The sequence below is a fragment of the Oreochromis niloticus genome, linkage group LG10, assembly GCF_001858045.2.
Source record: "Oreochromis niloticus isolate F11D_XX linkage group LG10, O_niloticus_UMD_NMBU, whole genome shotgun sequence".
In the NCBI taxonomy this organism is placed as follows: Eukaryota; Metazoa; Chordata; class Actinopteri; order Cichliformes; family Cichlidae; genus Oreochromis; species Oreochromis niloticus.
Genome location: NC_031975.2, coordinates 19067689 through 19087601, shown reverse-complemented (window position 1 = coordinate 19087601; position 19913 = coordinate 19067689). Strand labels below are relative to the sequence as shown.

At 41.7% G+C, this 19913-nt stretch overlaps 1 protein-coding gene across 1 annotated transcript in view; it reads right to left on the bottom strand.

The window, feature by feature from the left end:
* LOC100709607 (microtubule-associated protein futsch) overlaps positions 1-19913 on the bottom strand; it is a 29726-nt gene that overhangs the window by 2009 nt on the left and 7804 nt on the right. Inside the window, exons 8-26 of the mRNA XM_025910709.1 lie at positions 17625-18377; positions 15780-15845; positions 15548-15685; positions 15181-15426; positions 14836-15040; positions 13355-13696; positions 11767-13209; positions 9660-10184; positions 9297-9401; positions 6815-7990; positions 4808-5662; positions 3781-3988; positions 3544-3692; positions 3371-3419; positions 2670-2994; positions 1649-1719; positions 1434-1482; positions 1274-1326; positions 801-921 (exon numbers count right to left, since the gene is read on the bottom strand). Of these exons, the coding sequence (XP_025766494.1) occupies positions 801-921; positions 1274-1326; positions 1434-1482; positions 1649-1719; positions 2670-2994; positions 3371-3419; positions 3544-3692; positions 3781-3988; positions 4808-5662; positions 6815-7990; positions 9297-9401; positions 9660-10184; positions 11767-13209; positions 13355-13696; positions 14836-15040; positions 15181-15426; positions 15548-15685; positions 15780-15845; positions 17625-18377 (6879 nt within the window). The remainder of the gene's footprint in view (positions 1-800; positions 922-1273; positions 1327-1433; positions 1483-1648; positions 1720-2669; positions 2995-3370; positions 3420-3543; positions 3693-3780; positions 3989-4807; positions 5663-6814; positions 7991-9296; positions 9402-9659; positions 10185-11766; positions 13210-13354; positions 13697-14835; positions 15041-15180; positions 15427-15547; positions 15686-15779; positions 15846-17624; positions 18378-19913) is intronic.

The following is a 19913-nucleotide window of genomic DNA, read 5'->3' as shown; positions in this document are numbered from 1 at the left end:
CCCTCTTACAAGCACTTGGTGATGGTGGAGAGGAAGAACTCCCTTTTGATGGGAATAGACCTCTAACACAGGCCTGCTCCTGACCTCCTTCAGTAAAATATATAAATCCTGTCCTTCCTCCTACTACTTCCTGTAAAACACTGCATTAATTCTAAGATTCATCTTCTTACTTTCAAGTCTCTCCATAACCCTGCACCTCTGTATCTCACCGATCTTCTGCACATTGTCACAACTTGCTCTACTCCACTCTGGGATCCTCCACCTCCACCGTCCTCTGTTAGACCCCAGTTAGAGCTTTCAGCCGAGTGTCCGCTCGTCTTTGAAACTCTCTCCCACACCACATTTGCAAAATTGATTTTCTCCCTATCTTTAAAGCCAACCTTCAAAAACATATTTAATATTGTTGATTTTTTTCATTCTCCAATATTTTTTTAATTGCCATATACTGCGATTTTGTTATTTATTTGCTTGTAAGGTGTCCTTGAGTGCCTTGAAAGGTGCCTATTTATAAAATGTATTATTATTATTATTATTGTTATCATTATCATCATCATCATCATCATTATTATTATTATTATTATTATTATTATTATTATTATTATTATTGTTATCAGAACAAGGTTCAGGGAGGGGCAGCCACCTGCTATGATCAGGGGATAGGGAAGAGAAAACAGAAGAATTCCAGTGGTGACACATAACTGCAACCATTTAATCAATGCAAAAGTCCATTGGATTAAATCTGCTTAGTGAATTCTGTAACATTTACTTCTTGCTCATCACCGTTTAATTAAGTGACTCACCTGTTTCCATGAGGCTTCGCAGTCGTCTCTCCACCACTGCAGCTCTGCTGTCGATGTGCTTCTGTTCTGTCTCCAATGCCGCCAGCTCACTCAACACATACTGGCTGGTGTCCTGCAGAGACTGACCACAAGCCACCATCACACACGTACAAAGACACAGAAGAATAGAGGCAAACACACAACCACACATGAACATACAGGACGACGACGAAAGCCACAAATAGAGGAAGAGAAGAGATCAACAGAAAGAGGAGGTCGGACAGCAGAAAGGGGAGGGGGACATAAGAAGAGAAGCAGAAGAAGAGGGTCAAAAAGATTAGAGATGTCAAAGGATGGAGAATATAAGATGTGAATGATGAACTGGACAACTGTTATTCAGTACTTTTTGCAGCCATCAATTAATGATGATGTGAGAATCAAAATGATATAGAAATGAAATAAAGAACAGAAAAGGGCAAGAACACATGACTGACCATCGTTTCCTCATCTTGTTTTGGAGGCTGGGGCTCATCTGCACACTGAAACTCTGCAAAAATTAAAATACACAAATCAGACTGGGGAAAAAAAGCGGGGGAAAGAGTGCTAAAACAAATGCTTCAAATGTTAGAAAAGGCTTACTCTGCAGGCTCCTACCTGTATTATTAGTGTTTTCTGTTGCAGAGTTAGACATTGCATTTTCATCCTGGAGAAGAAATATAAAACCTTCATATAGCTACAGTAAAGCAGATGTATAAAGTTAAACAGAGGTGAAAATGCAAAGTATAAATTGAGAGTGTTTAACATATTTTTTTTGCCTGAAAAGTTTGTTTGCTGATTTAAATAATGAAGGAAGAAAGACAAAGTGTTACCTGAGCCGGCCCAGGCTTGACTACCTTTGTAAGAGACCGTGGGGGCGGGACTGGGGTTATGGACTCCTCCACTAAAAACAGAACAGACAAATGATTACATGTTACACTTCCTTAATTGTTTTAAGGCCTCAGAAAACTTGGTACAGAGTATTTCTCCATATGTACTTAATCCAGTCGAATGAAAAGCCAAAGAAGGAACTATCAAAGTGAAAGTAAAACATGTAATCTGAATCTGCTCCATTGACACTTTGTGAATGTATGTGATTACCAGGAGCCACAGCAGAAAATAATGCCAAAATGGTCATGACATATTAAATATTACTACATCGTGATTGATGCACAGATGTACATGACATCACTTACTGGATGTCCTAACTGGATGTCGACCAGTCCAAACCATTGATAACAGCACAGGAGGGAAAAAGGCTGAGACAGATTTCTCACATATGAAATCATCAGAACTTTTCCAACTTTGACAGAACACGCAGAGTTCATGCCAGACCTCATCGCTCATGAATCTATTTGAGATAACATGTCTCCAGGGACATTCAGGAGTTTTAAATAAGAACAATAAATTTCACAGCTGTTCTACTGGGACTAATATTTATAGCCAAAATGCAAATTAAACACGTTTGCACTAAAAAAGCACATCTGGTATCTCTGGGAACCAACAAAAATCTTAAGCGAGGCATTGTGAACTTGATTTATTGATCTGTTTTCTGCGCCTCTTGTCGCCTTAGCTCTAACTTTGCTACTTCACATTCCTAAGTTACCCTGGGAAACACTAGTGTTTCCACCTTTGCTCTTTTCCTTTCTGCTCTCCTCGCTGTTTTTGCTGTTTTAACCCAGGTTTATGGTGTGAAAAGGCTTGCATAATAAAAGGTTTTTAACTATGCCTGCACATTTTGTTATGGTAAGACAACAGAAACTGTAAAAGTTCCAAAGAGCCAAAGTGGGCAAAATTAACCTTATTTGGTGAATACATAATAAAATAATCATACAGAGGGAATAATACTAATACCTTTAAGCTGTCGTTTAGCTCTTGGCGGCGGGACCACCAGCGTGCTGCTTCCTCCCTCTTCTAGACTCACTCCTTCATTTAGTCTGGCCATGCAGAAAGCAGCAGCGTCCACATCTGTGGGAGTCGGGCCGGTGAGGGCGACGCCGTAACTGGACTTACTGCTGTTGTGCTCTATCTGCAGCACGCTCAGCTCCTGGTTGGTGAAGTGTGAGCGGATCTGGCTGAGGTAGGTCATGACTATGAGCCTGTCAGGCACGGACAGAAGGACCATGTCTGACGGCTCCAGCAGCCGAGAGATTCCCAGCGCCTCGAAGCCATCAAACGCCTGATGTTGTTAGGAAACACAGGATTACAAAAGGAGATGGCAACAATTGCCCTAGCAACACTCTTTTAATGGAACAGCAGAATATGTGCCCTGGAGCAAAACCTGGAAAACTATCATTCAGGACCACTTTAAAAAATACAAGAACGTCTGGCTGCTTGTAAGCAAAATATAAAGAAATAAGGGGTGGATTAAGACTTATACTCAGTGCTCTGAGTGTTAATCGTCAAACATCTCTGACTATTATTGCGTGAAAAATATTGATCTAAAAGAACCATGTCATCACCCTTTCACATGGCTGCAAAAAAAAACAAACAAAAAAAACTGATGGCACAGTGCACTAAACAGCCAAGAGCTGAAAACATTAAATCATACTCACCTTTTTATTGTTCAGTTTGATATCATGAGGGTCCAACTGGTCAAAATCTCTAATGGCACAAAAGCAGAAACAGAAAAGTAGCTTACAACATTAAGATTAACAGTTTAGTTAATATTTATAATTTCTAAACAGAATCTACTCAAAACTAGTAACTTTTGAGTAAAATGTCGTACATTTTGTCTGGATGGAAGTGGTGTAGGATGGCACAGAAGGCCAGCCCATTTCTCCAGGAAGTGCTGAAGTTTGTGACCTTTACCCCCCGGTACCCACTAGTGATGCTCTGACACCACTCGAGCAGCGATTGGCTGGAGTTCACCAGATCCTGGAAAAAGAGGGAAATAAATTTTGTTTCTGTGCATCTACGCAAATGAAAAAGCCAAATACTTATGATGAGTATTCATTGAATTTACCTCAGCTGTGTCGTCCTTCCCATCAGCCTCCTCCCTGACCACGGTAACAGGATCAGGGATCCTGGGGTCAGAGGTCTCTTCTTCTGGTAAAGTAGGAAGACGAGATGATGTGATCTCACAATGATGGGCTATGCTGGGGGAGTCTTCTAGCTGAAATGGTGGTTTCTTAACTACGTCATCAGGGAGGTCAGCCAGCTGGTGTTTTGGCCTAAGAAAACACAAGAAAAAAGATATATGATGGGAAAAAAAGCTTAATTTAGAAGAAATGAAGGAGGTTATCGACCCCGTTTCATCATTGCCATGTGCAATTTTTCAGATTTGACATGCAAGCGTGCCATGATGATGATGATGAACTAAACAAACTCATGATGTTAAAAGAGCATGATGGAAAACATACAGCAGTCATGTGATTTGCATCAGGATTTGCAGCATGGTTGCCTCAATGCAGGCCTACGCTTTTTGGCATTTTATGGGCATACACTCATTTTTAAGCATCTCAGTTTGCCTTTTTGGGTCACATCACCCATGTGTGACCTAAGCAAAAGCCTTAAGCCAGCTGGTTGACATCAGGGCCCGATTTGGACAGATCTTGCAAGCCTCTTTCCTCACTGTCACTCAGCCAAGCATACATCACACACCTGCCACATTTTTTTAGTTTAAATAATCTTGCTGATTATGATGGCCTTGAACACACTCCCTCTTTTTGTTGCAAGTTTTAGCGATTTGTAACAAATGGGGTCTCATCCGGGATCTGCACCTAGGGCCTCTTTTCAGCATTTCGGTGTAAAATACTCTTTGAACATAAAGTTGAAAATAGTGACCTCTAGAACAGCCACATGCACTCATGTGTACACATTCACAGACTACACCAGAGCTTGCTTTTTGGGGTTCAGCCAAGTTCAGCCAAGAAAAGACAACGTTAGATCTCAGCACACAAAGCTGTACTAAAACATTGTGCTTTATAAGCCAAGTCTCAAACGAGTTGGTCTAATAAAACAGGACAAGATTACAGCCTATCCTGACTTACACATTTTCCTCTGCATGTGGTTCTTCTGTTTCGGTTAGTGATATTTCCTGCAGGGCATCAAAGCTGGGAATAACTAAGTGTTGACTGACAACAGTGAGATCTGTGGCGATGTCCAGTTGGTTTTTTGGCTGCTCAGTGTCACAGTCAATATCCCCCGGGGCTGGGATGAGTCGTTTCATATTGTGAACGCTGGACACCGGGGATGAGTCACCTGACATCAGGCGAATTTTAGCCAATAGGAACTTTTCCTCTTCTTTGAGTTGTTGGTCTTTGGAGTGACTCATGCAAAGGTTGTTCATTTGTGCACTGTCACTCTTTTGGCTGTCACTGTAACTCTTGTTTAAACTGAAAGTCTTGGAGTTGTTCACATCTTCCTTAACCTTCATTTCAAGACTTGTGTGTGATTGTGTGGCTGTATTTGTGTCACCATCAACTTTAGTGACGCTCATGTCTGTGTATGTCTTAGTATGTTTTGGATCAGACTGTATGTTGGAAGTGCTTGGAGGGAGAGGCCAAGGAATCACTGAAGACTGAACAAGTTCTCCCTCCTCATCAGCTGCTACCTCAAGGCTATGGCTAGTATTTGTAGCAACAGCATCTCTCTGTCCTTTTACCAGCTGTTTCTGTGATTCATTAAGTTGGGGAACGGGTTTATTCCTCACTGTCTGATTGACTGATATCCCCTGCTGAGACACAGACGGAGGGTTAGGATGTGGACTGTCTGTTAGACTGGTTAATGACTCAAGAAGGTCTGGTTTATTTGGCTGACTGGCAGAAGGGCTCTGGTAAAGTGTTTGTTGGCTGAAAACAATTGAAGAGGACTTCTGGTTTACAGCTGGGGAAGGGTGGCCTGGTCTGAAGACAGAAAATCAAATTTCAGATCTCACGTGTTTTTCACAAAACTCAAGAACCACAAACCTAGCCAGCATCCTTTTCATGCCCCATTCCCTTTTTTGCAAACACACCTTCATTCATCTCAAGCAACCACATACATATTAATGTCTAAAGACATTCAAGGACAAACATTTTGATGAACTAAGGGTAGAGCATGGTGGATGTTAAAGCTCACTGTGCTTTTCCCACACTCAGCTATTTTTATGTCATTCCTTGGACATCTTGTTAGGAAAAGATTTTCACAGAGAGTCCCAGAGCATTAGTAGAACCGAGGCCTAGCAATGAGATTATATCAGTTTTGAGATTCTCTAGCCTCTAATGCATCACAGCATCTGAACATCAAAACAATCAATGCATCCATGCCACTAGACATGCTGTGAAGCTGCACCGATTACAGAACTGTGTAAGTAGACTTGTCATATTCATGTAGACAGCAAAAATAACTCGTGCAGTAGATGCACATACATCCATTGCATGCCTTTTTATTTTCATGCTTGCAAGATTTACTGCTACATATTTGTCTAAACAACAACTGAAAGCCTATGGTTAACTATTAAAAGTTCATATTTGCAATTTTTCCATAGATTTACAGGCGACTATCAATGGGCTACACTGACACTGAAACACTGAAAGATAACATAATCTTAACTTTGATTATTATCCTCCTCAGTTTACAGTAAATGGAAATAAAGAACTGTTCAACCGAGTAGAAGCGTGCTATGTAAGTACCAGTCGACTCCAATAAGCATGGAGTATATATGAAGTGTTAATGTTTGATATCCCACATAAGTTCATAGCCAAGGCTGCAGCTCTTTGTCTGCTCAAATAATAATAATAACTCTAATATTAATCCAGAACAACAATAATGTTCTAATGATGTTCTTTGGTAGGTTGCATGTATGATTCATATGCAAATACGTGACTCTTTCATGAGAAAGACATGCACGGCCAGGCCAAACGCTCAGTGGGGTTTAATTAACGTGATTTCCGCCCAGTTAAAGAAAACACAGTCCAGAGATCCATTAGAAGCAACGAGCACAACTCTCTCATCTCAGCTCTATTTACTCACCTCTCTCCCTGTGGCTATTTATCTCTCCCATACCCCTTACTCACCCTGCTCCCCCTTCCATGTACAGCTCAGCCAGCCAGATGGACCCAAGATCTTCCTGTCCCCTCTCATATGATATTTCCTCAACATCATCCTCTCTCAGCCACTCTGGGATGGCTCCATGTTTAAGATAGGATTTGCCTTTTTTAACTGATTTGAAGCCAGGATCATCCATGTCTTTCTTAACAATACAAACAGAGTCCTCAGCTTTGTTGGTTTTAATTTTGGCTGCAGGGGCAGAATCAGCCGGTCTGGTCAATACTTCAGCATTAGATATTACAGTGTTTGCTAGTTTAGGATCAGAACTGAATCCTGATTCCTCATTATTACCTTGTGACCTCTCATCATATGCAATATCCTCTAATTCTACCTCCCTCAGTGGCGGACAGTTGTTTTGTTGGCTGCTATCCACTTTCTGTTTGACTTTTTCTAAAGCAAGAACAGGAAGGGCCTCTGTCCTCCACTGTGGGGTTTCTCCATGGTTGTCCTCCTTTCCTTTTCCTTTCTTCTCTTTTTTCTTTACTTCCTCATTGACATCCTTCCTCTGTTGCTTTGTTTCGGTCTCTGTCTCCCTTTTCTCCTTATGCTCGTTCCCTTTCCTTGTTTCTCCCACTCCATTCCTTTCTTCCATTCCCTCTTTTATCTTTTCTCTCTCACTCATCCTCATCTCCTTTCTCCCTTTTTCCAACCTCTTTCTTGCCTCTTCTTTTTCCCTCTCCAACCTGTGTTTCTCTTTCTTTGCTTCCTCTTCCCACTCCTTCCTGTCTCTCTCTTCCTTCTCTGCCCTCTTGATGTTTTCCCCCTTTTCTCTCTCCTCTCTCTCCCTGTTCTCTTCTCTTTCTTTCTCCTGTTCACTAGCAGCTCTTCTCAGACTTGCCACCAGATTGTGCGCCTCGTTTAAAGATGAGCACCCTTGTTTCTGAGTCTCAGAAACTTTTTCTTCTGCAGTCGCCTGACTCTCTGCTGTGTCAGAGAAGTCTGTGGGTGGCAAAATGTCCACATCAATGGGAATCGGTGGATCATTATCCACCTCAGAGGAACACAAGATCTCCGGATCTACTTCATGTAAACATGGTTGGAGTTCATTATTTATAAGGTGGCATGGCTGTTTGATAGAGGGTTGCGGTTGACCTGGAAGAGTCGATCCTGATGTGTGCAGGATGGAGGCCACTGTCTCGTAGCTAAAGGGCAGATACGAACAACAGGAAAACTGTGAGACAGAGCTCACCCGAAAATGACCTGCTTCATGAGCTCTGAACACTGCGACAGAGGGTCAGACAACATGCTTGATTAAAAATAGTTCCCTCTCAGACTTTGTTTTGGTGCTTTTCCAAAATGCCGTGCAAAAGCACCCAAAAGAAACACTGTTTGCTACAGTGAGAGCAACTCTGCACAGCATACCGATTTTTCTCTTTGACGGGATTAGGAACAAGTGAAATACTTTCTGGTGGCACAGAGCTGAGAGCTCAGATCAGCTCACAGACAAGCCAGCAGCTACATATGCAAGATGAATCCTCAAAGAGCCACTCAATACTTAAAAACCACATTGGCAAAGCCAGCTCACCACATAATCAAAACAATCACTAACATCCACTGGATGGTGCATTCTCCAGCGATGGATGCTTTTATATGCAGCCAGTTTAAATGCCACAAAAGCAGTTAATAAACATCAAAATGTTTCAGTACTTCACTAAAGGTTTGCCACGCAGCAACTTTTGTAGAGATGAGGTAATAATGCATTAACATGTAGGCGCTTACATGAAGAGGTTAATGTATTAAATGTTTTACCTAGTCTAATATTTCTTCGGTCTTTTACACTACCACCCTTCATTTCTTTACATTTTGCTTCCAAGGAGCTAGAATTTTATTTATTTATTTTTTTGTGTGTGTAATTTTTAAAATCATGATGAGCAATAGTTTTTTAACATATCACAACACTGACCAATGAATCACTGCAGCATAAATAAGGATCCTAACTCAAGGGATGAACCAGTGTTGGTGTCTACCTCTCTGCACTGAATCATACTTGTTATTAATCTCTGGCTCTCTTCCACAGCATGTCTGTTGTCCTGTCTTCCCTCACTCATCCCAACCAGTCATGGCAGATGGTCGTCCCTCCCTGAGCCTGGTTCTGCCAGAGGTTTCTTTCTGTTAAAAGGGAGTTTTTCCTTTCCTCTATTGCCAAAGTGCTCGCTCATAGGGAGTCATATCATTGTTGGGTTTTTCTCTGTATCTATTATTGTAGGATCTACCTTACAATATAAAGCGCATTGAGGCAACTGTTGTTGTGATTTGGCGCTGTATAAATAAAATTGAATTGAATTGAATTACACATAAAAGACAACTTAAGAAAGAACCAATTTTAAATGGTATCTTTAGGGACTTTGTTAATAGCAACCCGTTGCAATAAAAGCATACCTAGATAGAAAAACACACAGTAGAAGTCCACACAGTAGCACACACACACACACACACACACAGACTCACCCTCTGTATAACACCCCAACTACTGCTGACATGAAACCAGCAGGCGCCTCCCTCTGCTGCTCTGCAACACACACATCTGCCTCTGTGTGCGCACATTTCTCAGCACTACCAGACACACACACACAAACACACACACAGGTCCATTATATACTTGTGTAAAGCTCTCATCAAACCGCTCCATTTGAAATACCACTGCAGCACAGACAGAGGTCAATATAAAGAAAACAGCTTCAGGTGAGGTTAGTTGCAGTTGCTGAGTAAGCACTTGATAGGCTGCAGCACCCAGAGGAACGTTAGCCATTAAAATGCGCATGTGGTGTCACGCCATGCAGCAAACACTGCAAGCAACCATCGCTGACTCACCCCCCTATTACACCTTCCTCCTCTTTCAGCTTCTCCTCCTTCGCTTCCTTGCTTTCACTACTTTCCATCCCTTTTTCCACTCCTATCTCGGTGGTGGTCTCCTCCACAGCTGCCCACAGCTGTTTTTCTGCCTCGCACACTGGGTCCTTATTGTTGATGAAATGCTTGTGACCACCAGGCACGGCATCGGCTGGTTTCTCCTCATCTGCTCCCTCCTGTTGTGGTTTTCCTGATGGATGAAGATCTCGTTCCGGCCGCAGTTCTGGTTCTGGTTTTGGTTTTGAGGGCTGAAGCGGCTCCAGCGCCAGAGTCACGCGCTTGTCAGCTTCTCGGGGGGGAACCTTGACTGAGGTTGCTGATTCCACCCTGGGTCCCTCTGGCTCTTTAGGCTCCTCTTTAACTGCCGGTGCGCTGGGCTGAGCAGAGGGTGCGGCAATGTGATGTGCATCTCCATCTTTTGCTTTAACTGGTTGGCTCTCTTGCCTAACAGGCGTGTGTACCTCAGCAGCATCCTCTCCGTGTGAGCTAGAAAAGAGGGAAAACCACATGAAGGATATATCCACTACTAATTGGCATTTCATACAAACATCGTTAAGAAACCAAACAATTAGCGAGGCACCTGAAGCACAAACAAGAGGATTAAGCAGAGAAGCAGACAAAGATGTGCCCCCTAGTCTGTTCTTACCCTCTGCACAAAGGTTTTGTACCCTCCTCGGCAGAGATTTTTTCAGGTGTACCTTTCCCACTTCTCCCTTCTAGCACTTTCCATAGAGGAATCTCTGCATCAGACCGCCTCTGCTGCGGTGGCACCACCATCGAGACCTCTAATATAACTGCTTTATTCTGGGCTGTTGGCTGAACAGCAGGGCCAGGCAGAGTACATGTGGCAGAGACTTTCTTTTCTGGCACAACAATGTTTGACAGTGAACCTTCGCTTATGAGACACAGTTGCCCGAGACTGGAGAGAAAGAGGAAAAGTGAATAAAAGAAAGGAAAAACAAGAAGAAAAGGAGCAGAGGACAGCCATTATTAATTATAAAAAACAAACAGAAGTAGGGGTGAGCGATGACGGACAGCTGAGATATACCAGGGGCAAGATCACCGATATCAGTACCAGTTATTAGAGCAGGATGCAAACCTCCACCAAAGCTGCTCACTCTCTGGGCAGTATGTACTTCTAAGGGAACAGTACTGTGTTTCATATATATTCACTTTGTTAAGCTGAATACCTTCAGCTTATTATATAGCATTATACTATATATATAATATATATATATTATATAAATTATATTTTTTCTTCAAAGATGTCACACATTTTGGGATTAACTTAAATAAAAAGCAGATGTGAAATGTAAAAGTGAGGTCAGAGGTCAAATGTGACCTGATATTTGGATGCAAACTATAATTTAAGTGTTATTTATAATCCTCATATACCAGTATCATTTCCTGAATGTTGCCAATACAAACAAAGGCAGCAGAACATTTTTTATGAAAATTAGAGCTTATTTGACCTTTCACAAGAGGCCAGAGGTCTAAAGTAACCGTATACTTAGAATCGCATTGATCATTCCATATATGGATATATGTTGTCAGTAGAAGCAGTGGCAGTAAGAAACAGTTTTAAATAGATCTATATAGCATTATTATAAATTTGGCCATCAGATCAATATTTTGAACTTGAGTGAGATGATATTTTAAATGTTTATACAGTACTATGTTGACAACACACAGCATACTTGTAAGAATCATAAACTATAAATTTTAAGCCTTCCGTTGACTCTCAACCAATAATTCATCTTTGTGTTTACATACAGAATAACACACATGGGAAAGCTACGAAAACATGACCTCCTTGGCTGAGGTATTAGGCGAGAGAGCAGAGAATCCTGAAAAAATCCCCACAAAGTAATCAGACGGATTCAGCTTCATGCAGCTTTAAGTCGGAAATAACAAGTGATTTTTAAGATCATGAATTCAGTTTCAAGTTTTGAGTCTCTCTGATTTCATTTGCTGATTAAAGAAGAAGCCATCTCTGTTTACAGACCACACAAAGCGCAATCAGCACGCACAGAGTGAAATCACCACTTATTTCAAAACTATAACTCACCGCTCGCTGGAGTTTGGTTTACGAACTGATGGAGGGGCATTCTCTCTGTCTTGTGATTGGTTGGGAACTTGTGAGGGAAGCCGCTTGGATGCAGTGCTGCTTTTGACCAGCGGAGGGAAGTGAGGAGCAGGAAGTTTTATTTGTGTCACATTTTTAAGAGCCGTAATGGCGTGTTTGGTACCAGCAGGGGGCGTGTGTGTGTCTAACTCAGAAATGGACAAGGAGGAAACGGTTTTCATCTTTTCTTTGTCTTCATCTGACCTGTTGGCCTCCAGACTGCAGACCGATGCTGCTCGAGCCTCCTCCCTCCTCCTCCTGTCGTCCTCCTCCTTCTTCTTTCTTCTTTCCATCTCCTCCTCCTGCAGCTTCTGCTTTTGTTTTTCTTCATTCTTTTTCCTGTCTTCTTCCTCTTTCACTTTCCTTTCACCTTTCTCCTCTCTCTGCCTCTTCACCTCATCTTCCTTCTTTTTTCTCTCCTCCTCCTCCTTTTTCTTCTTCTCTGCCTCCTGCATTCTCAGCTCCTCTTGAAGTCGCCTCTTCTTTTCTTCTTCTTCCCTTTTAATTCTCTCCATTTCCTCCCTTTGTATCCTCTCCTTTTCTTTCTGCTCCTTTAAGAGCCTCTCTCTCCTCTCCTCCTCTTCACGTCTTTTCTCTTCCTCTTCCTTTTTCTTCCTCTCCATCCTTTCTATCTCCTTCTCTCTCTCCTCTTTGAGTTGTCTCTCCTTTTCTTCCGCTTCTCTCTTCTTTCTCTCCTCTGACTCTTTGAGTTTTTTCTCCTCCTCCTCCCTTTTTCTTCTCTCTTCCTCCTCTATTATTTTCTGCTGCTCCTTCTCTTTGGCCTCTTTCAAGCGTTTCTCCTCCACCTTTCTTTTTTCCTCTTCTTCCGCAAGCCTCTTTTTCTCTTCCTCCCTTCTTTTTCTTTGCTCCTCAACTGCTCTTCTCTCCCCTATCTTTTTCTCCTCCTCTTCCTTCATCTTTTTGATGAATCTTTCTCTTTCAAGTCTTCTCTCCTCCTCCCTCTGGAGTTTTTCCTTTTCCTCCTCCAGCTCCAGGAGTCTCCTCTCTTCCTCTCTTTTTCTCCTCTCCTCCTCATCTCGTTTCCTCATCTCCTCTTCTACCCTCAGTTTCTCCTGTTTCTCTTTCTTCTCCTTCAGGAGTCTCTCCTCCTCACGTTTCATCCTTTCCTTCTCCTTCTTGATCTCCTCCTCCTCCTGTAACAGTCTCTTCTTCTCCTCTTCTAACAGTCTCTTCTTCTCTTCCTCATGTTTTCTCATCTCTTCTTGCTTTAAGAGCATGGCCTTTTGCTCTTCCTCTTTTCGCCTCCTTTCCTCCTCTTGTTTCTTTTGAATTTCTGCCTCCCTCTGCTTCTCCTGCTCCTTTGCGATTGCTGCTCCCTCTAATTGCTTTTCTCCGTACTTCTTTTCATTGTTTTTTTGTTCAAGACTGCAGAACAGATACACAATATACCTTAAGACTTTATATCTCTGCCTGTGTGTATCACCTTCATCATCACTTCACATTCTGCAACCTTAGCATTCGTTTTCTAAAATAATTATTCCTAATTGCATCCTTGAATATAAATACTCACCCTGGAGGACACCTTTTGATAGTATCGTGCTTAGAGTCATCCTCTTCCAGAAACAAATCCTTTGATTCTTGTCTCTGGTTAGGCGACTCAAAGATGACATCATCAAAGTCAGGCTCTGGCTCTGGCTTTGCCAAGGGCGGCTTTTCTGTGTTAATGGAGCTACTAATACTCTCACTGGAAGGCTTTTTAACATCAATTTGCTCTGGAACATTGGGCTGTTTAGGAGTTATAAATGCTGCCACAACAGTGGTGGAGGGCTGCTGGGGAGTGGCGCGCTCGCAGGAAGCAAAGGGCCAAGGAGGGGGTGGCGCTATGATCAGCTCTGAGCGAGTCCGGGGAGGACTAGGGACAGAAATATTGGAGGTCAGGCTTAACAGATAAGCAGCTGAGATAACAGAAAGCTGAGAGTGCAGACCAGACCAGGATATCAGGGCAACAGGAGGCAGAAATCAAAGCACTTTGCAACTGTTGGCATATGTTAGCATCATGGAAGCACAATCACAAACAAGAAGCAACTGTGATGCGCTGGGGAAGTGCACACTGACAATTATCGTAGTCCTTCATCTAGAAACATGAACAGCAGGCTGAAGCACTAATTTGGGGGTAATTTGGATGATCGCTAGTGCTGATAAGCCAATGATCCTTATTAGGTTTTTATAGTTTGTTCCATTTTTGTTTGAAAATAAGACCAAACAATTGTAGGAGCGTTGCTGTCCAGCAGCTATGTTATCAGTGGTATTGGATTGTTAAACCTGGGTGTCTTAGAGGGATGTTTAGGGAAATATGCTTATTTGTTGTCTTGCAGCTTTCACAGATTTCCACTAAACATGAAGCCTCCACCAGCAGATGGTTACCTTTGTACAGCATCAAAGTCCAGACTGACACATCCGACTGAATCGATGAGATCTTCTAAAACTCGCTTATTAGGAGCTCATATCTTGTTTTTTTTTAAATTATGTGTTCTTTATGGGCAATGTGTAGTGTTGTTGCGAGCCTTTTCATGGAATTAGCAAACTAAGAATGTTGCCAATCCAGGTAAACTGTTTCCCCTGCTTCCAGTTTTTATGTGAGCATAACAGCTTGAGGTCATTTGGTTAATACTTGAGGTCATCAATTTAATTTTTATGTACAACTCTTCCAAAAAAAGATTTCCTTATTCCTTAAAACAGTATTGCAAATTCAAACATACAGCACATCTAAGACTGCCGTTAAAAACAAATCAAAAAGATTACAGGAAGAAGAAAAAAAGGAAGTGAGCCTTCTAACTTTTTGTCTTTGTTTCAATATGAACGAGTGTTGTCATCTTTGCTGTTTCTCCTGCACTCAGTTAGATCTGCTCCCAGTCCACAAGACACAGCGTAACCTTTGCGGTCTGACAGATTTTCCACTCACACAGCAGTTTCAGGCCAAACATATCTTCAAGGCACCAAACCTAGCAATCTAAATTTATCCATTCATGTGATATCGTCCCATGACCTCACCTGATCCGCACTGGTCCGACTTTGTTTTCTGCGATGGTCACCTTTGAATCCTGGGCTGCTCTGAGTGGCTGAGTGGACATCTTGCTGTGTGAAGCCGTCCCTTTGGTTTGGAGGGAATCCTTGGGTTGGTGCAGAGGGCTTGCGGCTGCTTCTTTCACTGCTGAGGGCGTTTCCTCATCCACCTGAGCGAGGGGGAATGTTAAGCCTATACAGAATGAGAAGGAAAGATCAGAACATACTTTGCACAAAAGGAGGAAAGACTGTTTTTGCTTTAAATTGGATATTTTCAGATAGAAGAATGAGGAAAATGTTTTTGAAATGAGGATGATTTGCAGGCCGGTGTACCTGACCGACTGGAGCTGGTATGTGCTGGAGGAGCAGAAGGACGAGTTACAGTGAGAGGTGAGGAGAAAAAGGCAGGCTTTGGTAGAGAAGAGGATTGAGGGGGTGAAGTACAGAGGATAGAAGCAGGACAGACTGGAGCCGCTGGGTCACAGAGGGCATCAAGATCAGGACTAGTTAACAGAGGAACAGGGGCGATGTCCCCATCAGCTCTAACAGAGTCAGATTTCAACTTTGCTCCGTGAGCACCTGGAAAATGAGAAGGAATGGCAGGAAGGATGATTTCCAGGATGAAGACAGAGGAGAAACACTGGGAAATAACTACAGAACCTATGAAAGATCAGAAATAGGAAAAGCTGCCTTCAATTACCTGACTCTGAGCTAGAGGTGGGAGATTTTGGAAGAGGGGGTATGGATGAAAGAAGAGGGGCATCAGAAGAAAAAGGAGAGGGAGATGTGGGTCGGGCGACTGACTTGACAATTTGAGGTCTGAAAATGTGAGAATGTCCTGCCAGAGGATAACACAAAATGTTAAAGTTATTAAACAGAGAACAGAGAGGATAAGCATTGCTTTTGTTAAGACTGTGAATACAGAGACAGACCAGAGGCTGAAGCAGAATCATCTGCAGTTTGAATCTCTGGGGGGCGCCGCTGGTATGAAACAGGAGCTGAGGAGAAGAGAAGTGTGAACATCAGAGGAAGAAAGAAAGACTCTAAAGTTGGTATGAGGAAAGAGTGAGCTAACAACATTATTCCAGTTTAAAGACATATGGAAAAGAGTTATGTACAATATTTTATTTTATTCACTTTATAACTATGAAATCCTTAAAATGTGGGTCTGTATCTGTATGTGTTTTTGTGTCTAGTTTTACAGGGCCAAAAGCTTTTTTAATTCTTTTAATTTATTAAGCCACTTAAAAATGACCTATGAATCAATGAATGATAAAAAAGGCACCTAACTCAAGGGATGGACCAGTGTTGTGTTTAAACAGAACAAACCTAGAAAATAACCAATTTTAAATGGTATCCTTAAATCTTTAGGCACTTTGTTGCTGGCTACCTGTCGCAAAAACACACCTTTTCTTCAGCCAAAGATAGGTTTAGGTTTAGGAAATGTATAAAATAGGATTTTTGCACAAACAAAGTGATTCCCAAAGAGCTTAAGGAAAACGTTTAAGGTGGAGAGCAAAAGAAGAAGCGTCAGACCTAAAAACAACAAAAAAAAATATCAGTAGATGAAGAGTATCTAAAAGTCATGTCCTTTAGATATAAAAAAAAAAATCCAGGAAAGATTCGAAACAGGACCTGAGATATACATCTCGATCCATCTACTGTTCACTGAAGCCTCATCAGAAAAGGTCTGAGTAGCAGAGTCGCTGCCAAGAAGCCATTGTTAAAGAAGGGAAACAGGGAGAAAAGGCTGGGGTCTGCTGAATTATATGAGAAGCCTGGAGAACTATGCCTGAAGAAATGATAAGAAAGCTTGTCTAAGACAGTTCAGGCTGAACTTAAAAATAAAGGTAGTCATACCAGATATTGACTTTCAAGGTAATTAAAATTGCAAAAATTCCGTTTTTGCCTTATGTACTGTACTTCCATGTATTTTTACTCATGTTTCAATGAATCACTGCACCTATTCTCCAAGCAAAATCTAAAGAAATGCGGCATGGCTGATACGTTTGCATGGTACTGTATGTTCTGACCAATTTCCTTTCTGTGACAACAAAGGTTACATTCGTTTTTGTAATTGTATTTCAGCACACAGATACAGTATATTTGTCTGGAACAAACTAGCTCTAACACTGCTGTCAAGCTAATCTATTTTTACTCATTAATAATAATAATACATCTGCATTAAATGTTTAATTATTCTCAACATTTCCAAAGCGTTTACTTTTTAGCTCATTCTTATCTCTTCAAATTGTTGTCTATATGAAGAGCTACTGTTAGAGTCAGTCAAATATATATTTGTAATAGTACATAAAGGACAGATGGGTGGCTTATTTAAATATATAGATGAAACTAACGCCTGAAGCTTACACAGGCCACATGGATTCAGTTACATGAAGGATTAAGCAAACAGCTAATATTAGAAAGACAGAGCAGACTTTGAATGTTGACTGATGTTAAATGAAAAGAGGCAAACTATTTAAAAAATGAATACAAGAATGAGCATAAATAACTAATTTATCTTGCTCTGAGACACTCACACAACATTCAGATGTTTCACTCAAAATTCTGAAATCATCACAACCTGAACATGCATATAGCTTCCTCCCAACACAGCATAATCCAGAGTGCAGTCCGTTCTCTATTTCACTCTATAATGTACCATGGGCATGAAGCTAAATCATACAAAAGGCAAAACCAAATCAGACGGTCACATATCAGACATCAATTTGTCTGAAGCATGCAGCATGCCTGTCTACCAGCCAGCCTCTCATTACCTTTTGCAGAGCCTGACTGGAAGATTTTGGGCAGAGAGGGAGGCTGAGAGATGGTCCAGGTGGGTGGAGGGTGAGATGATGGAGGTTCAGAGTACAGGGTGGATTTTGTTGGGAAGGAAGATTTGATAGAAAGGGGCTGGGAGCCAGTGGATTTGGGTTTATGGGGGAGAGAAGTAGATACGGTTAGTGAAGACTTCTGTAAAGTGATGGAAGATGGTGTTACAATGGGCTCAGGTGACGACGGTGAAGTGGAGGGAAGTTTGGGAGGTAAAGAAGAAATGCTCGTGGCAAGTGCACAGGCAGGCTTTGAGGACAGAGAAGAAGGTGTGTTTGAGTCTGCAGCACCTTCATTGGAACTGGATGAAGAATTCACAGGAACTGACACCAGTGAGGCAGGAGGTAAAGGAGACACAGATTCAGAGGATTTAAGAGATGGAGTGTGGGTGGGCACGTCAGGCAGAGGAAGGACAGAAGGCATACTCTGGATTGAAGGAGCATCTGCTGTGATCTGGGAGCTTGGAGCTTTAGAGTCAGTCAAAGAAGACGCTTCAGGAAGAACAGGATTGGCAGATTTCTTATGCTTGGACCTGGGTGATGGCTGAGGGGAGGGGCCAGGGGATGGCTGGATCTCTGACTGGACAGGAGTAGTGGACAAGGGATGTCGTGAGCGGCGTGGAGAAGGGCGGGGGGCAATTGGTAAAGGAGGCCGGGAGTGCACAGCGAGACTGGAAGGACCACCATCACTTCCACTGGCTGCATTAATAAATGGAAGGATGGATAGAAGGATAGATTAATGAAAGTAGATTAGAAAAGAAAGAGTAAGAAAGAAAAGAGAATGAATTGTGCATATGAATATGATGCAATGGAAAGGCAAACTAGGTTACTCTTGAGATAAGCCTATGAGTATTCTTTCTTAACTGTGATACAACAAGAAATAACGTCCATTTATAACTCTTCATTTGTACAGTTGTAATCACAAGTTTATATCTGACCATCATTGGCATGAACGTCATGATAATTTGGGGGGTTTAGTGATTTCTTTGAACTTTTTCCAGGGTGGAATAATTGTGCAGTAAACATCTATAATGAATTTTGAAAAATTTGAATTTATTGAGGATTTTCTCTAATTCACACAGAGTCAAAAGTATACATTCAGGCTCAAATATCCACATACACCCCCACAATTATTTGGTTAAATGCTCCTCTTGACCTGATGATTTTGGTAGCCATCAACAAGCTTCTGGCATAATTCTGGCTGGATGTTTTCAGCAGTCTTCTTAGCAGAATTGGCAGAGTTCATTTAAATTGGTTGGTTTCCTGGCACAGACCTGACTTTTAAGTGTAGTCCCCAAACTTTGTGGTAAAGTTGAAGAATTTGGAGGTCATCCTCCTTCTTCATTATTTCCACCACCATGCTTGACAGCCGGTGCAGTGTTTATAGGTTTGAAAGCCTCACCTTTAGTACTCCAAACATACCTCTTGTCATTTTGGCGAAATAGCTTCAATCTTTGTCTCGTCTGACCACAAACTTTTTTTCAGAAGATATTTGGCTTTTCCATGTGCAGAGCTGCAAATCAACTTTGGAGCAGAAGCTTCTTTCTTGCTCTGCACCCTCTCAGTTCATGGTGATGTAAAACTCACTTAACTATGGACAGTGATGCTCATGTTCCAGCACTTCTTGGTTCATAGCAGGCCTGAGCCTTGATGGTTCCTGGTTGTTCCTGAACACCTCAACCAACTTCCTCTCATCCGACGGTGACAGTTTGGCAAAATGTGCTTTTATACAATTATTTGAACTGAAGATCTTGGAATTGTTGTTTAGAAGCTGTTCACAGCTTGTATAACTCTACAACCTACAGCTATGCTGCTAAGAGAAACTGCTAGTTGTAGTAAATCATAATCACTAAAGAAAAGCTAATAGGCCTTGTTAAGCTAAAAGATACTGTAGAGCGTTTAGTACCACTTGTTGAAATATTTAATTGGGTGTTTGTATATATTTAAGCCTGTCTTTATAGTTTTGATCTCACTAAAATTAAAATAAAAAATTTCCATGACATTAATGGCCATGAATAAACTTGAGACCACAACTCTAACTAATAATTGCCTGAAACTGCAACCTAAGAACTCCTCTGCAACTGAATCTCTCTCCAAATTCAAATACAACATTAGTTGCAGCAATCCAAAAAAGAAAACCGTATGAAGCAACGCTAATGTCTGTTTGGACACAAAAACCTCATTGTGTTCAGCGCTGTCTCTGCATAAACTTCAGTATATTGGTGGCAGTATTTT